The 16,861-nt window shown below is 49.3% G+C and overlaps 1 protein-coding gene across 1 annotated transcript; it reads left to right on the top strand.

Moving 5' to 3' along the window:
• Positions 1 to 784: 784 nt before the first annotated feature.
• On the top strand, positions 785 to 3,925 carry ARL4C (ADP ribosylation factor like GTPase 4C). The gene has a single exon (XM_058809496.1). It carries the CDS (start codon positions 950 to 952, stop codon positions 1,526 to 1,528), a length of 579 nt encoding a protein of 192 aa, XP_058665479.1. The 5' UTR covers positions 785 to 949; the 3' UTR covers positions 1,529 to 3,925.
• The last annotated feature ends 12,936 nt before the right edge of the window (positions 3,926 to 16,861 follow it).

Here is a 16,861-nt window from a genome sequence, read left to right as displayed (position 1 = left end):
GAGGCACTCACAACCTTTCCAGAATACGAGACCCAACAGGCGTTAACAGTGGAGATCAACATTAGTGCCAGCCCTGCCCTGGGTCCAGCACAGGTGAGGTTTTTCCCCCTGTGGCACCTCTCTGTGACAGCTGCAGGGGACACAGATGCTCCACATTGCTCTGCTGCTTTCCTGCTCGAATCATCACTGGTGTCCCTGAAAAAAGCTGCGCCTGAGCAGCTTCTGGTGCAGCCCCTGGTGTCTCACGTGCAAGGAACAATCCCAGAGTCCCAGAATGGTTTGGGGTGGAAAGGACCTGAAAAAAACATCTCACCCACGGGCAGGGACACTTTCCACTCTCCCAGGTTGCTCCAAGCCCCATCCAACCTGGCCTTGGGCACTTCCAGGGGTGGAGCAGCCCCACCCTGGAGTGGGTTAAGGGTGGTTAAGTGGTTCCAGAGTGACAAACATAAGGATAACCAAGCACGGGGGATTGCTGTCCCCGAGGAGCAGGAGCTCGGGCAGGGCCAGGAGAGCTCGGGCACTCTCAGGTGAGCTCGGGCAGGGCCAGGTGGAGCTCGGCCAGGGGCGGTGCAGGCAGGGGTGGTGCAGGCAGGGGCGGTGCGGGCAGGACGCGGGGCGGAGCGGGAGGAAGGCGGCGGCGCAGCCCCTCCTCCTCCTTCTCCTGCTGCTCTCCTCCTCTTTCTCTTCCTCCTCCTCCTTTCCCTCCTCCTCCTCCTGCCGGGCGGGGCGAGGCTCGGCAGTCCCGGCGCGCTGCCGCCGCGTGGAGCCGTGCTGCGTGTTCCCGATCCCATATCCCATATCCCTCATCCCTCATCCCTTATCCCCGATCCCATACCCCACATCCCCGGTCCCGGCTGGCTCCGAGCCGCCCCGAGCCGTGCCCCCGCTGCGGGCCGGCGGCGCGGCGATGGGCGCGGGGCTGTGAGCGCGGCCGGGAGCCGTGGCCATGGGGAACATCTCGTCCAACATCTCCGCCTTCCAGTCCCTGCACATCGTCATGCTGGGCCTGGACTCGGCGGGCAAGACCACGGTGCTCTACCGCCTCAAGTTCAACGAGTTCGTCAACACCGTGCCCACCATCGGCTTCAACACGGAGAAGATCCGGCTCAGCAACGGGACGGCCAAGGGCATCAGCTGCCACTTCTGGGACGTGGGCGGCCAGGAGAAGCTGCGCCCGCTCTGGAAGTCCTACAGCCGCTGCACCGATGGCATCATCTACGTGGTGGACTCAGTGGACGTGGACCGGCTGGAGGAGGCCAAGACGGAGCTGCACAAGGTGACCAAGTTCGCCGAGAACCAGGGCACGCCGCTGCTGGTCATCGCCAACAAGCAGGACCTGCCCAAGTCGCTGCCCGTGGCCGAGATCGAGAAGCAGCTGGCCCTCCACGAGCTGACCCCTTCCACCACCTACCACATCCAGCCCGCCTGCGCCATCATCGGCGAGGGGCTCACGGAGGGCATGGACAAGCTCTACGAGATGATCCTCAAGCGCAGGAAGTCCCTCAAGCAGAAGAAGAAGCGGTAGAAGCCCCAGCCGAGACGGGGAGGGATGGGGGAGCAGACAAAGGAACCGAGGGGGAGACAGAACCAAAGCGATTCTTTTGGGTTTAATCGTTCTCTTTTTTTTTTTTTTTTTTTAATTTTTAATTTTTCTCCTCCTCTTCTTCATTTTCCGCCCCCCCCTTCCTTCCCCAAAGGACAGACAATAGTGGTGATAACAAAGCGGCTCCCGCCAGCCGAGCCCAGATCCCGGAGCTCCCCTCTCCCGTGCTCCTGAGGCTCTGATCCGGACTCCCTTGGGCTGGAAACATGGAAAACCGGGATGGATCCCCCCGGGATGAATGAATCCCCCCACTCTCTGCATCTCCGGGACCGCCGCCGAGCCTTTGTGTGCCGGAGAACCAGCAGGGCAGGACCCTGCTGGAGCGCGTTCGAGCGGAGCCCAGCGTGCTTCTGGATCTCTAACGGGGGATTTGGGGGCGTCGATGCCAGCCCCCCCCCCCCCCCCCCCACGCATTTTGGGGCGGGGGGTGAGGATGAACTCGGCAAGGTCAGCGGGGAGGGGGCGTGCAGCCCTCCCCTCATCCCTGCATCCCCGCATCCCTGGATCCATCCCTGGGAATGGATCCCTGGATCCCCCCCTGGGTGGGGGCGTTGGACCAGCAGAAAATGTCTTGGAGAGGGTGGGTGTGATGGGTAAGGGGACACGCACCCACCCTGGTTGGTGTTTTAGGGTGCAGAGCAAGGACGGGCAGCCTTTGGCTTGGCGGGGAGGATGCGACACTGGGGTGCCGAGCGGCTGCTGAATGGTGCAGAGCGCTTTTGGCTCAAAAAAAAAAAGGGTGGAAAAAGGACACGAGGGTTTGGGGTGAGCGCTGCTGGGAGCCTTTTGCGGGGGCTGTGCAGGACCCCCGTTTCTCAGAGGCTCGGCGCTGTCGCCTTCTGCAGCAGAGCCCCCGCAGGTGGGCATTGTCCAAGTGCTCAGGTGCGGCTTTGGAGGTGATCCAAACCAAGGGTTACTTAGCAAAACCCCCCAAAAAAGGCAAAATTCGGGGTTCTGCCCGCTGTGCTGCTCTGCAGTGGGGCGGGAGGCCAAGTCAGGGAGGGTCATGGCAGGGCAGGATGTATGGATGGACGGACAGACAGACAGAGCCTGCAAAAAATCTCTCTCTGCTGGAAAGGGAAGATGGCAGGGGGGTGTAGAGGCATGGGGGGAGGGGGTTGTATTAAGTTTCTAATAAAGATTCAAACCCGATTTAAAGCCCCCAGCAGCCACAGAGGCAAGCTGTGTCTGCTGTGCAAGCTGTGCCTTGGCCCCTCCTGCAGGTGAACATTTCATACCTGCACGGGGCTGGGCACCAAAACCCACTCAAAATCCTGTGGATCCACAAAATCCTGCGGATTTCAGGGTCCTGGCTTCCCACAGAGCTGGAGCAGGCAGACCTCAGGGGCCAAAGGTGCTGGATTTGGAGGCAGGCAGGATTTTCTGGTGATTTTACACCAGAGCAGCCAAGGGGAAAGCACCAGGCAGACAAAAGCCGTTCGGGTTCAGGGGTGTTGATCCTCCCCACACAGCATTTTTGGGGGGCAGGAGGGGGGGTTTGTTAGGGAAGAAATGTTGCAGCAGGAGTTGTTTCTTCTCCTCTTGTGGGGTTTGAGTCGCCGATGCGTGTGGGCTGGCCCCATCCCTTCAGGTGGCTCTCTTCCCGCTCCCTCGGGTTTCCCTGCTTTGTCCTCACTTCCAACACTTTGGTACTTGCTGTCGAGAGAGAGAGAGAGAGAGAAAGGAAAAAAAAAAAAAAAAAGAAAAAAGAATTATTTATTTTTGATGCCACAGAAGCCACGTGTGTGAACCCGTTTTTTGGCAGAAACGTAGAAGCTGTGTTGACCCCAGCAGCTCCAGGGCCAGCAGGTTGTAGGAATGACACGGTGGTGGTGGGCTTTTTTTTTAACCTCCTGGTTTAGCAGATGGAAAAAGGCTGTTTTTTTATGGAGCTGGCTCCTTCCTGGGAGCCTGTGTTCCACCCAGGAACAGCTGAACATCCCCTTGGAGAGATGGCAGAGGGCTGGGAGGCTCGGGTGGGACGCCGTGCCCTTGCCGGCCGCTCCGCTTCCTGCAATAATTAAAAAGACTTTTCCAACGAGCAGCTCCTGGCTTCCGTGGTGTTTCCATCATGTTCCCCCCTGTGTGAAGGGTGAGCATCACCCTCGGTGGGCTGCAGGAATTGGGGCCCCAGCAGGGCAGCCCCCAAGGGGAACTGTCTGGGCTCTGTACATCCTCTCAGATTCTGGATGACCTGGGTGTTTTGGCAGGTCTCACTCCCCCAGGTCCATCATTCCCTGTGTGTTCCCATCGGTGATATCCCACGTCCTGCCCTTGCCATTGTCCATCAGTCTCTTGTCTTCCTTTTTTTTTCCTTTCTTTTTTTTTTTTTTTTTTAAAGATGCAGACATAACGCTGTGAACCGAAATAAATTATTTATACAATGAAAGGGCCTGATAAAAAAAAAAAAAAAAAACACAACAAAAAAAACCCAACTAAAACCCAGTGTTCTGCTCATTTCTCAGTATCAGTGCTGCGTTTGGTGTGTGGTTTGAAGGAGAGGAGACAAGGGGACAGAGAAGTGACCTGCTGAGGATCCAGTGTCACATGGCAGCCTGCTAGGACATGGGGGACATCCATAATTTGCTGGTTAATGAAATCTGAGCTCTTTGGCAGGTCACTTAATGTCTCTGCATCTCTGCTGCTGCCTGTGAGAGAGGAGGAGGAGGAGGATACTTTTTGGTGAAGGGAGGGGGGGGGGATTTTGTTCCACCACCTCCTCTGATGTGAAATCCGTGTCAGAGAAATGTGGATTTTAACTCCGCGCAGAGAGAAAGTTCCCGTTTTTGCTCATTGTGGCTTTTTTTTGAACGGGTGGTGGCCTCGGTGGCAGAGAGCCAGGTTCTGCAGGGGTTAAAGCAGCACTTGGGAACAGGATGCTGCAGACAGAGCTCCAGGCTCTCTCTGCTCCTGGGTGGCTGCTGACACAAGAAACCCAGCGTGACATTTCGGGGCGGGGGGGCAGTGGAGCTGGGTGGCAAACGACTTTCTTTTTTTTTATTATTTATTTCGAATTTTTTTTTTTTTTTTTTAATGATGACAAGGCAGCCAGAGGGGAAATGATGAGCCTGACTTGTGAAAGTGAGATGGGGAAGGGCTTGGGGTGTTCTCACCCTGCCTGAGGTTTGTGGGATATATGCAGTGCTGGGGTAAGGGAATGTGGTGTCTGCTCTGCAGGATCAGCACTGGGGGCTCTGAGGGGTGACAGGGCACGGCTGGAGCTGTGCCAGGGGATGTTTAGGCTGGATTTTAGGAAAAGGTTCTTCCCCCAGAGGGTGCTGGGCAGTGCCCAGGCTCCCCAGGGAATGGGGAGGCTGCCAGAGCCCAAGGAACATTTGGATAGTGGTCCCAGGGATGCCCAGGGTGGGATTGTTGGGGTGTCTGTGCAGGGCCAGGGCTTGGACCCCACGATCCTTGTGGGTCCCTTCCAGCTCAGGAGATTCCATGGTTCTCTGAGCCCAAAGGCTCATCCAGAGCTGCTGAGCTGCTGCCCAGGCTCAGAAATCCCTCGGAGCTGAGCTGGACCGCGGCATTCCAGGAATTTTCGAGTTGTGCATTGCTCAGCTGCCCCCCCGACCCTGCAGAGAGCCTCTGGAAGGTGCCGTGCTCCCCATGGGCTCCCTCCTCACCCATCATGGGCTTCTGTCCCTCTGCCACACATCCCAATGCTCCTGAAGATGCTCCAGCCCATCTCCTGCCCCATTTTCCATGGGACACCGTGTGCTCCTCCTCCTTTCATGGATCTGAAAGCCCAGCAGTGCCCACACCTTCCTTAGCCTGAAGGGATTTGTCCTTACTGATCCCACCTGGCAGAAGCTGAATTTTGGGGGTTTTCCAGCTGATTTTTGGGCATTTTCCAGCTGGCTTGGAGGTGTGGACACTGACATTGTGTCCCTGGGCTTATCTGTGAGCCAGGGGAGCTGGACTTTGGTCCATTGGGCACCACATGGAGCTGGGGGAGGTTTAATGGGGGAAAATAAAATGGTTTAGTTGTAATAAAATAAAAACAGTAATATAATTAGAGCAATAATAATCTGGACAATTAGGATTTACGACAATACGAGACAATAAGAACAAAGAGTTATGGATGGTCTGGGTACCTTTTCTGGGCAAAATAAGCTCGAAAAAGGACCCACATTAACAGAGGATTGACCCTTAAAAGCAACAGCCTGTTGCATATTCATACCCCTCATACATGATGCATAAATTCCATTCAAACACAGGATTCTATCTGGGCAGTGTCAGCTTCTTCCTCTGAATCCTGACAGCATCTTCAGTGCTGAGCAAGGTGGGAAGAAGTTCATTTCTTCTGATAATGGAGCAATAAATTCTCTTTCTCTGAAAGATTCAGGTGTCCTGTGGCTGCTCTCTGGTGCAAGTCCTTTCTTTATAAAAAAGCATCTTATATAGCATCGTTTCTATTTTAACCTTATGAAAATGCATGTATTCTATGACTGGCTTTTCGCAAATATTAAAATGAATATTGTATGTGTTGTGTTTGAAAGTAATGCTGTATTAATTCCCTTAAGTAGTGTGTTAAATACAGTTTTAGGTTATAAAAATTGTTAAAATAGAAACGATGCTATGTGAGATGCTTTTTGTAAAGAAAGGACTCGTGAGATAGCAGCCACAGGACACCTGAATCTTTCAGAGAAAGAGAATTTATTGCCCTCTGATCAGGAGAAATGAACTTCTTCCCACCTTGAAGGCGCTATTAGGATTCAGAGGAAGAAGTTGATGATGACCAGACAGAATCCTGTATTTGAATGGAATTTATGCACCATGTATGAGGTGTATGAATATGCAACAGGCTGTTGCTTTTAAGGGTTAATCCTTTGTTAACGTGGGTCCTTTCTAGGGCTTGTGCTGACCAGAAAAAGGTACCCGGACGTCCGTAACTCTTTGTTTCTATTGTCTCATATTGTCCAAATTATTATTACTCTAATTGTATCACTATTTTTACAACAATTTTATTACTATTAAACTTTTAAAGTTTTAGAAACAAATGATTGGCGTTTTTCGCACTCCTCCTCCTTCCTGACATCTCTTCCACCCCGGGAGCCCCTGTGCTGCCGGTTCTGCCTTGCCCTGTGCTGTGCCAGCCCCACAGCTCCTTCTGCCCCTCCTCGCTGCCTTTGCCTCGTTAAGCCAAATCCCTCTGCTTTATTTCAAATGGGATTTGCTCCCCAAGCAAGGATCTTTAAAAGGATCATCCTGGTTAATGCAATCCGGAGGGCGCTGGATACTTGGAGCACAGAGCAGGCCACTGGGAGCCACAGCACAGCACCTCCAGGAGCTTCTGGCCAAATTTTGGGGGGGTGGTTGAGGATGACCACCTGTGACGGTGTTCACAGGGGTTCTTGGATGAGGGAAGAGACGAGGATCTGACTCCACGTTTCAGAAGTCTTGATTTATTATTTTATGATATATATTACATTAAAACTATACTAAAGGAATAGGAGAAAAGGTTTAATCGGAAGGCTGGCTAAGAATAGAATAGCAAAGAATGATAACAAAGGTTTGTGGCTCGGGCTCTATGTCCAAGCCAGCTGGGCTGTGATTGGCCATTAATTACAAACATCCAGCATGAGACCAATCACAGATGCACCTGTTGCATTCCACAGCAGCAGACAATCATTGTTTACATTTTGTTCCTGAGGCTTCACAGGAGGAAAAATCCTAAGGAAAGCATTTTTCATGAAAAGATGTCTGCGACAGACCACCCCTTTAAAACAGGCTAGAAACCCCTGCCAGAAAAAAAGAAAAAATCCCACAGTGATTTGAGTGTTGTGTGCTTTGTTTCAGGCAGGCCCATCCTGGAATTTCTTCAATGGGAATTACCCCCAAATCACCAGAATTTGTGTCTGAGCAGCAGAAGGCCACTGCTGTGAGGTCCTTTAAGCACTTTGCACACACACGCCACGCAAAAAACCCACAAACCCTCGTGCTGGCCTGGCAGAGCAAAATTGAGACATTTCAGCACGAGGGTGTTTGAATATGGAGAGCTCAGCCCGGGAATATTTGCTCTAATAAACCATTCTGTTTATTTCAGCTTAGCCTGTGTTTGCTTCCCTCAGACTCTGGTGCGAGGTTTCAGGCAGGGAAGCTCACCAAGCCCATCAAACTCTCCAGAAAGGACATTAAAACACTTCTGGAAGGTGAGTTAAGAGCCTGGACACCCCCCAGGTGAGCAGGAGGAATCCCATGTCCCTCCCTGAGTGATGGAACACTGGAAGCACAATGGGAATTTGTGAGGAGGGCAGAGAGCTCTTCCATCAGCCCACAGATTGGATCCTTCACCTTTGTCGTTAGTCATCCTTATTTATTGCTGTGAATGATATCATAGAAAGGAATTCTAATTATTCTTGTTGATATTAACAATATTATAATGCATATATTTATTAATAAATAGTGATTAAAACATTAAAAAATAAAATAAAATAAAAATAAATAAACCAGTCTTTATTAATAAAAAGTGATTAAAACAGTAAAAAATAAAATAAAATAAAATAAAACAGTAAATTAATAAATTATTGATATTAACAATATTATAATGCATATATTTATTAATAAATAGTGATAAAACATTAAAAATTAAAATAAAATAAACCAATAAATAAATAAATTATTGATATTAACAATATTATAATGAATATTTTTATTAATAGTTATCAAAACAGTAAAAAATGAAATAAAATAAAATAAAGATAAACGAGTAAATAAATAAATTCTTGATATTAACAAAACTATGATGCATATCTTTATTAATGAATAGAGATTAAAACAGTAAAAAATAAAATAAAATAAAATAAAAATAAATAAATAAACCAGTAAATAAATAAATTATTGACATTTACAATATTAAAATGCATATATTTATTAATAAATAGTGATAAAACCAGTAAAAAATAAAATAAAATAAAATAAAATAAAATAAAATAAAATAAAATAAAATAAAATAAAATAAAATAAAATAGTTATGAGGCACAGGGTGCCCAGAGCAGCTGTGGCTGCCCCTGGATCCCTGGCAGTGCCCAAGGTCAGGCTGGACAGGGCTTGGAGCAGCCTGGGATAGTGGAAGGTGTCCCTGCCCATGGCAGGGGTGGAACAGGATGAACTTTAAGGTCTTTTCCACCTCAAACCATTCTGGGATTTTATTTTTATTGCCCATCCCAATTTTTGCTGCTGGGGTGAGCTGCTCTGGTTCTCATGATCCCGTGGTGCTGGAGCATTCCCAAATGACGGGGACTGGGGAAACAGGCACTCCCAAAGCTCCTGATCCCACCTGGCATTGCTTTCAAGTATTTTGCTGCCAGGAAGGGAGCAGAATGCAAAGCTGGGCCTAAATGCAGGATTTTTACACTCCTGCCTAACCTTGGTCACATTACTTGCCCTCAAACTTCTTTTCCACAGGAATAAAAGGAAAATTCCAGCAATTTCCCTCCTCCATGGGCTTTCAGAAAGAAACTGAGGCTGTTGTGATTCTCAGATCCCCTTGGTAAAGATGCCCAACCTGCAGGATTGTCCCTTCCCTGGTGGAGAAAGGGGCTGAGGGATGAGGGTAGGGGTAGATTCCTGCAGATCCAGGGGCTCCTGCCCTGCCATGGCCACATTACTGGGTCCCAAATGATTATTGGGTCCCAAATGATTATTGGATCCCAAATTATTATTGGGTCCTAAATGATTATTAGATCCCAATTTATTATTTTGTCCCAAATTACTATTGGATCCCAAATGATTATTGGATTCCCAAATGATTGTTGGGTCCCAAATTATTATTGGGTCCCAAATTATTATTGGATCCCAAATGATTCTTTGGTGCCAAATTATTATTGGTTCCCAAATTATTATTAGGCCCCAAATGATTATTGGGTCCCAAATGATTATTGGATCCCAAATGATTATTGGATCCCAAACTATTATTTGGTCCCAAATGATTATTGGGCCCCAAATTATTATTGGGTTCCAAATTATTATTGGGTCCCAAACTACTACTGGATCCCAAATTATTATTGGATCCCAAATGATTATTGGATCCCAAATTACTATTGAGAAATGATTTCTGCTCTGGGATAAGAAGCTCAGGGTATCCCCCAGACTCTCAGCTGGAGGTGGCAGGGGCGTTTTTTGGGGCTAGAATGAGAGGTTTTGGGGGGTCTGCAGGGCTGGGCACAGCTCAGGACCCTGCAATGCACCCAGCAGAGGTGAAGGCGCTGCTGTGGCAGTGGGAGCTGGGAACACAGGGTCATTGTTGTGGTGCTGGTTAATGTTTAAACAGCCCTGGGAAGCCCCTCCTGCCCTCCCTTCCAGCTCTTTGGCAGCTTCCCCACCCTTCTGCTGCCTGGTGGTGTCGCAGACATCTTTTATGGAAAATCCTTTCCTTAGGATTTTTCCTCTTGAGAAGCTGAGAGGCCTCAAGAACAGAATGTAATCATTGATTATCTGCTGCTGTGGAATGCAACAGGTGCATCTGTGATTGGTCTCATGTGGTTGTTTCTGATTAATGGCCAATCACAGCTGGCTCAGACTCTGTCTGAGCCACAAACCTTTGCTATCATTCCTTCCTATTCTATTCTTAGCTAGCCTTCTGATGAAATCCTTTCTTCTATTCTTTTAGCATAGTTTTAATGTAATATATATCATAAAATAATAAATGAAGCCTCCTGAAACATGGAGTGAAATCCTTGTCTCTTCCCCAGTCCAAGAATTCCTGTGAACACCGTCACATGGTGGGAATGTGCAGAGGGAACAGCGGTGCTGCATGTGTCCATCCTGCCAGGATGGGCTGTGCTCTTCCCAAGCATCCTTGGAAAATACCTTGGTGCTTGGAGGGAGCTGCTGGAGAGGAGAGTGGGGTCTGGGGAGAAATAAACACCAGAATTAACTAGTCATGACCCACACAGAATCACAGAATTCTGGAATGGTTTGGGTTGGAAAGGCCTTGAAGCTCATCCAGTGCCATGGGCAGGGATACTTTCCACTAGACCAGGTTCCTCCAGCCTGGCCTTGGGCACTGCCAGGGATCCAGGGGCAGCCACAGCTGCTCTGGGCACCCTGTGCCAGGGCCTCATTGCCCTCCCAGCCAGGAATTTATTCCTCAGTTTCTCCTTGGAGCCTGTGCTGGGTTGTTCCCCATCCACATCTCCAGAACAAGTGGCCTTCAGCCTTCCCCGCGGTCCTGGACATGCCTTCTCTCCCAAGAATGGCCCAGGAGCAGCCCCTGATTGTCCCAGAGGGCTGGGGACACTTCAGCCCAGCCCTGGGGCCTGCTGTGCTCCTTCTGGGACTGCCAGCAGCTCCAGGGGAGCTCAGACTGGGAATGGGGTGCCAAGGATGGGATAAAATTATCCTCTGTGGGTTTTCCCTGCAGACTCTGGCACCAAACATCTTCCCAACAAACATCATCTTCCCATCCAAACATCTTCCCACCAAACAAACATCATCTTCCCAACAAACACCTTCTCACCACACACCTTGCCACCAAACATCTTCTCAGCCAAACATCTTCTCACACAAACATCTTCTCGCCCAAAATCTTCCCACCAAATTTTCCCACCCAACATCTCCCCACCAAACATTTTCTCACCAAACAAACATCTTCCTACCAAACACCTTCCCACCCATCTTCCCACCCAATATCTTCCCAAAAGCCATCATCTTCCCACCAAACACCTTCCCACCAAACATCTCCCCACCAAACATCTTCCCACCAGAAACATCTTCTCACCAAACTTCTCTCACCAAACCCCTTCCCACCAAACACCTTATCACCAAACACTTTCCCACCAAACATCTCACCAAACATCTTCCCAAAAAACATCTTCCCACTAAACATCTTCCCACCCAAACATCTTCTCACCCAACATCTTCCCACCAAACATTTCCCACCAAACAAACACCTTCCCACCCAAACACCTTCCCACCAAACATCTTGCCACCCAATAGCTTCCCACTCAAACACCTTCCCACCAAACATCTTCCCACCAAACAAACATCTCAAACACTTTCTCACCAAACATTTCCCACCAAACACCTTCCCACCAAACATACATCTTCCCACCAAACATACATCTTCCCACCAAACAAACACCTTTCCACCCAACACCTTCCCACCATCATCTGCAGAACCTCCTGCAGGGCAAACCACCCCCCTGGGGCCCTGCCCTTCTTCCCCTGTGAGGACTAGGCAAGGGAGGAGGGCTAAAACTGTTTATTGCACCTGAGCATCAGCATTTTCACCATTTTCAGAATTTTCTGTGTCCCAGGGGGTTGCTGGGGTGCAGTGGAGGAAATCCAAGCATTATTGCTAGTGAGGAGGTCCTGGTTTGACAACGTGGAGCATGAGGGGGCCTTAAACCCATCAGGAGGATTGGGTGGCAAAAAAGAAAAGTCCTGACACCAAGTCTTGATGTTTGTCATCCATGGGAGACTTGGGTGCTGGAGGCTCCTTTATTTGTAGCTGGATAATGGAGACAGTGATGTGGGAGAAGGCAGGGCTGTGTCTGCTGAGATATTCAAGCTCCTTATTTGTAATTCCTGGTAAAGAAGTTCTGGATATGTGGGGGGGTTTAACATATATTTATGTGTATTTACATATGTGTGCTTATTTCTCATCCATATTCTGTTTTTGATATTAAATTATATTATATTATATTATATTATATATATACAAAATATATATTATATGAATATAGAAATATATGCATTTATATATATATATATATATATATATATATATATATATATATATATATATATATAAAATTGCACACAGGGAAGGAAATATTGCAAATATTTCCTCAGCTCCTTCTACCCCTCTTGCAGAGGAGCTTTAAGGCATGGATGTGACACTTGGGGACACGGTTTAGTGATGACCTTGGCAGTTTTGGGTAGGGTATTTGGACCCCATGATCTTCAAGAGCTTCTCCACTTCCACAGTTCTGTGTTTCTCCTGGTGTTTGGCACCTCCAGCCCACAGCTTTTCCCATCCTGTGCTGGGTCATGCCTTTCCCCACACCATGGATGTGTTTGTGGAGGTCTCTGTGACCTGTCCATGTCCCCAGTTAATTACTGGGTCCCAAATTATTATTGGCTCCCAAATTCTTACTGGGACCCAAATTATTTCTGCTCTGGGACAAGAAACTCAGGGTATCCCCCAGACTCTCAGCTCAAGGTGGCAGGTATGGTTTTTTGGGGCTAGAATGAGGTGTTTTGCGTGGGTCTCTTTGCCTGGGCACCCCAAATTTCCAGCAAGCCCTGAAGTGGGAATGTTGCCTATGGGGTGGGAATGTTGGGTGTTTATCCAGCCCCTGTTCCCAGCAGCTTCAGCCAGGTCATGTCCTGGTGATCCATTAACCAGGGAGGGGAGAGTAGCCCCTGTGCAAACCTTGGAATCTGCAGTGGAGCTGCTTGGAAAGCAGCCAGTGCTGCTCTTCCCTGGCCATCCACAAAAAAGAGAAACCAAAAAAAAAAAAAATCAACCCACAAAACTCCAAGGATTCATCAAAAAAGGAGCCATTTCATGGAAATGCTGGTGGCAAAGTGCCACGGTGAGAGGGGACAAGAAGGGAGCTGCAGTGACCTTGAAACAACACTGCTGGGATGGATCGTGCTTGCTCTGAGATGGCTCTCCCCTGGGAATTCTGGAAGGAATTTTGCATTGTTGGAGGTGTATCATGAAATTTGGGCAAGCCACAAAACGGGATTCTCCATGCTGGGACTGTTTTCTCATGGAGTATCCACAAATTTCCAGCATTGGCAGCCCAGGAATCCCAGGAAACTCTCAGAAATGGCAGCAGGAGAAACCTCATCCCATTTCCCCCCTGCTCCCAAGCTGCTGCCCCCTTGGAAATGTGCAGGAAAACTGGAGCATTTCAGAGGATCTGAGCTGCCTCAGTCAAGACCTGGCTTGCAAAGAATGTGGGTAATTTATGTGCGGATAATCAGGAGAGGGAGAGCAGCAGGCAAAAGGAGTTTGGTCTCTCATTCCCCTCAGCCCTGCTCCTGAGGCTTTGCCCTACCCAGAAAAACTATTCCTGATTATCCCAGGGGGATTAATTCATGTGGGGATCCTCCTGAGTCCTCCCTTTTGCTTTAACCAACCCACCGTGGATCCAATTGCTAAATCAGGGGGAAAAAACCAAACAAAAATTACTTTTCTCCCCAAATTCCCCCATAACCTGCATTCTTTTGCATCCTTGCAGATCCTAGACTGGCTTTTCCCTACAGACTGGTCCTTGGGAACACAGCAGAGATAAATTCAGCTTACAGGTCCAGTGTAATAACTCACTCTCCAAACTCCTCTTGGTGCTGGCAGAAACCAGGAGCCCTGACACATTTATTTGGTTTTTTTCCATAGAAAAGCCATAGCAAGGGCAAATACAGAACTTGTGAAAGAAGAGCTTCAATAAACAGATTTATTGCCTGGAACAGCAGGAGGAGGCCTGGGAGCTTTGCACTGTGTGGCACAGCTCTGAGGAGGAAAATCCTTTTAAAATTTTCCATTTTGGGTGAGAGGAGCCTTGGCAGCTTCAGGTCTGGTTGGGAAAACAATGCAGGGAACCCTGCAAGGCTCAGATATTTTGGTTTTTCCCCCTCTCTCTCCATCTCAAAAGGGGATGATCTGGGCTTTTTCAGAACAGGGAGGGGTTAAGCCTGACCCTGAATTCCTCACTCCACACATCCATGGATAAAGTGCCTTTAATTACTGTTAATTACTTAATCGTGCTCTCTAGCTCTGCTTAAGACTCTGCCTTAATTGCTCCCAAACAAGCTCTGGACATGCACGGGGTGCAATGCAGACAGCAAGTCCCTAAATCCCATTCCCTGCAGGTTTGTGCAGTGTGAAAAATTCAGTTTTAAGCCCAGGTTCAATTCAGTTTTAAGCCCAGCCTGCTCAGGCCAAAGCCCAGTGTCTGAGAAGAGGGAAAGCAGCAAGTCCTGGCTGTGGAAGAATTGCGATGAAATCGACTCCTGGGACAAAACAGTGGCAGAATCTCCAATCAACAGCAACAAAATCAATCCCAGTCACGTTTTCCCAGCCAGGCTGCTCATCAGACACGATCTTAGTGGGAGGAGGAGGAAGAAATACAAGCTGGAATTCCTATGGGCAGAGCTGAGCAAATCCATGGATACGTCAAGCACCACATCAGCCAAAACACAGGGAAGACCCATGGCAACCATTCCCAGGGTGAGACAGGAGGAGAATATCAGAATCACCAAATCCCAGGATAATTTGGATTGCAAGGACCTTAAATCTCATCCCATTCCACTTCTTCCAGGTCTTGGAGCACCCTGGGACAGTGGAAGGTGTCCCTGCCCTGGAAGAAGTGGAATGGGATGAGATTTAAGGTTTGCAACCCAAATTATTCTGGGATTTGGCGATTCTGATAGTCTCCGTCAGCACAAACCACTCACACAGCCTCTCCAAACCTCCCACCTTTGCTTTGAATATCAAGGATAACCCTAAACTTACTCCAACTAATATTATTAAAACTACAACGGGATGATAATACAATTTATCAAAGATCCCATTTGCAGTTGGCGGCCTCCAGCTGGGGCAGCTCCCAGTGATTCCAAATGCTCCTGTTCCAGGTGAAATCCAGACCTTCCCTGTTCAGCTCCAGCATCCCAAGTGTTCCATGCCACATTCCTGTCCCAAACACCTCCAGAAAAATCCCTGCCTGCCCAGGGGATGGATGCAGGGACAACCATGAGGGCTGCGCCTCTTGCCTTCCCTGAAACTCCAGCTCCTGGGAGTTTCACCCCAGGCTTTGTGGCTTAGCACAAGTTCCACATCCTGGGGGGAGCTTTTCATGCTGAGGAGCACCAAAAGTTCCCTCTCAGCTGTCAGAAGGGGAACTTGCAGCCTCCCGGGCGATGCAGCAGATTGGAAAGAAGCCGGTGCTTAGCACCAAAAATAAACAAAACCGAAGCAACAAACGCAAACTAAAAAATGAATTCCTGAGTTTTACTCCCGTTTCAGGATTTTGCAACAGCTTGCTGGAAGTGGTTTTTGTCCCTTCAAACAGCAGAAGTTGCACCAAAAGTTGAGCTCACAAGTGAAGCGGGGCAGTGAGAGGAAGCAGAGGGTGACTGCAGGCACCCAGCCACAGGAGGATGAGGTTTTCCACCCACGAGGCCCCGTAAACAGATAAAACCCTGTTCTGCCAGAGCTTTGAGCTTGTCCCTGCCCCACTTTGAGAGCTGCACCCCACCACTGTGTGTGTAATAATTAACTAATCACTGTTCTGGATGTGAGGTTCTGAGCTGTGAAATTCCCCAAGTGCAGAGTGAGAAATCAGGAGTTCTGCTCCTTCTCCAAGGAAAAAAGGAGACCTGGAACACCAGCAAGAGTGGGAAACCCCTGTGGGAGCCATCCCAGCTGACCCAGACGCTGCCTGCTCCTATTCTTGGCATCAGAGATGTCCCCAAAAGGGGATCCCTGGCCCTAAAGCTGCGTCTGGGGTGAAAGGCTGGCAGATCCAGGGTGCATTTCCCAGATGGAAAATCCTCAGGTCCCTGTGCCCTCATTTTATGTCCCTGGTTGCTGTGGGGGTGCTGGGGAGTGGTGGCTGCTCTACCCTGCCTGCAGATTGGATAAATTAAATTCCAGTGAGTATTTCACTCTGATCTGGGGACTTTAACTCCCATGGAAGAGCAATTCCCACAGAGCACAGAGGGATGAATGCCTTTACTCTTGCTCAGCTGTTGGAGAGGAGGGGAATCGGGGATGGAGGGTGCTGATAGATGAATCTGTGTCCCATTCTGTGTCCCAACCCCAGCCTGGTCCCTGCTGATCCATCCCCAGGCTCAGAGCCAGGCCGGGAGACACCTGGGAGGGACAAGGGATGCAGGAATCCCCAGGGAATAGAAGCATCCCTCAAGGATGGACCTGCCCCACCTCCAAAATGTCCTTTTTGTGCCCTGGGGGGTGAGCTGTGGCTGTGGGGAACGTGGCAGGGCAGGGCTCCTTCATCCCGACCCCTTGGATACAGAGGGAGAGGGAAAAGCTGCCAGCACAGACAAGCAGGAGCAGCCTCAGGAATGTGGGATATTCTCCAGCCCCCCTCATTGTCCAGGTGTAATCCTGAGAGATCCTGTGCAGGAGCAGCCTCAGGAATTTGGGATATTCTCCAACCCTCATTGTCTGATAGCCCTGGCTCTACCAGGTGTAAACCTTAGAGATCCTGTGCAGGAGCAGCCTTCTTCCCCAGCCCCCTGGGCAGAGGATGGACGTGCTGAGGGACCCCTTGG

This window comes from Ammospiza caudacuta, chromosome 8, assembly GCF_027887145.1.
Source record: "Ammospiza caudacuta isolate bAmmCau1 chromosome 8, bAmmCau1.pri, whole genome shotgun sequence".
Taxonomy (NCBI): domain Eukaryota; kingdom Metazoa; phylum Chordata; class Aves; order Passeriformes; family Passerellidae; genus Ammospiza; species Ammospiza caudacuta.
Note: the sequence above shows the minus strand (reverse complement) of the source record. Positions and strands in the feature narration are given on the sequence as shown.

What these genes read in the sequence shown, in the direction of transcription:
- ARL4C (XM_058809496.1), top strand. Translation starts at nt 950, where the DNA reads ATGGGGAACATCTCGTCCAACATCTCCGCCTTCCAGTCCCTGCACATC.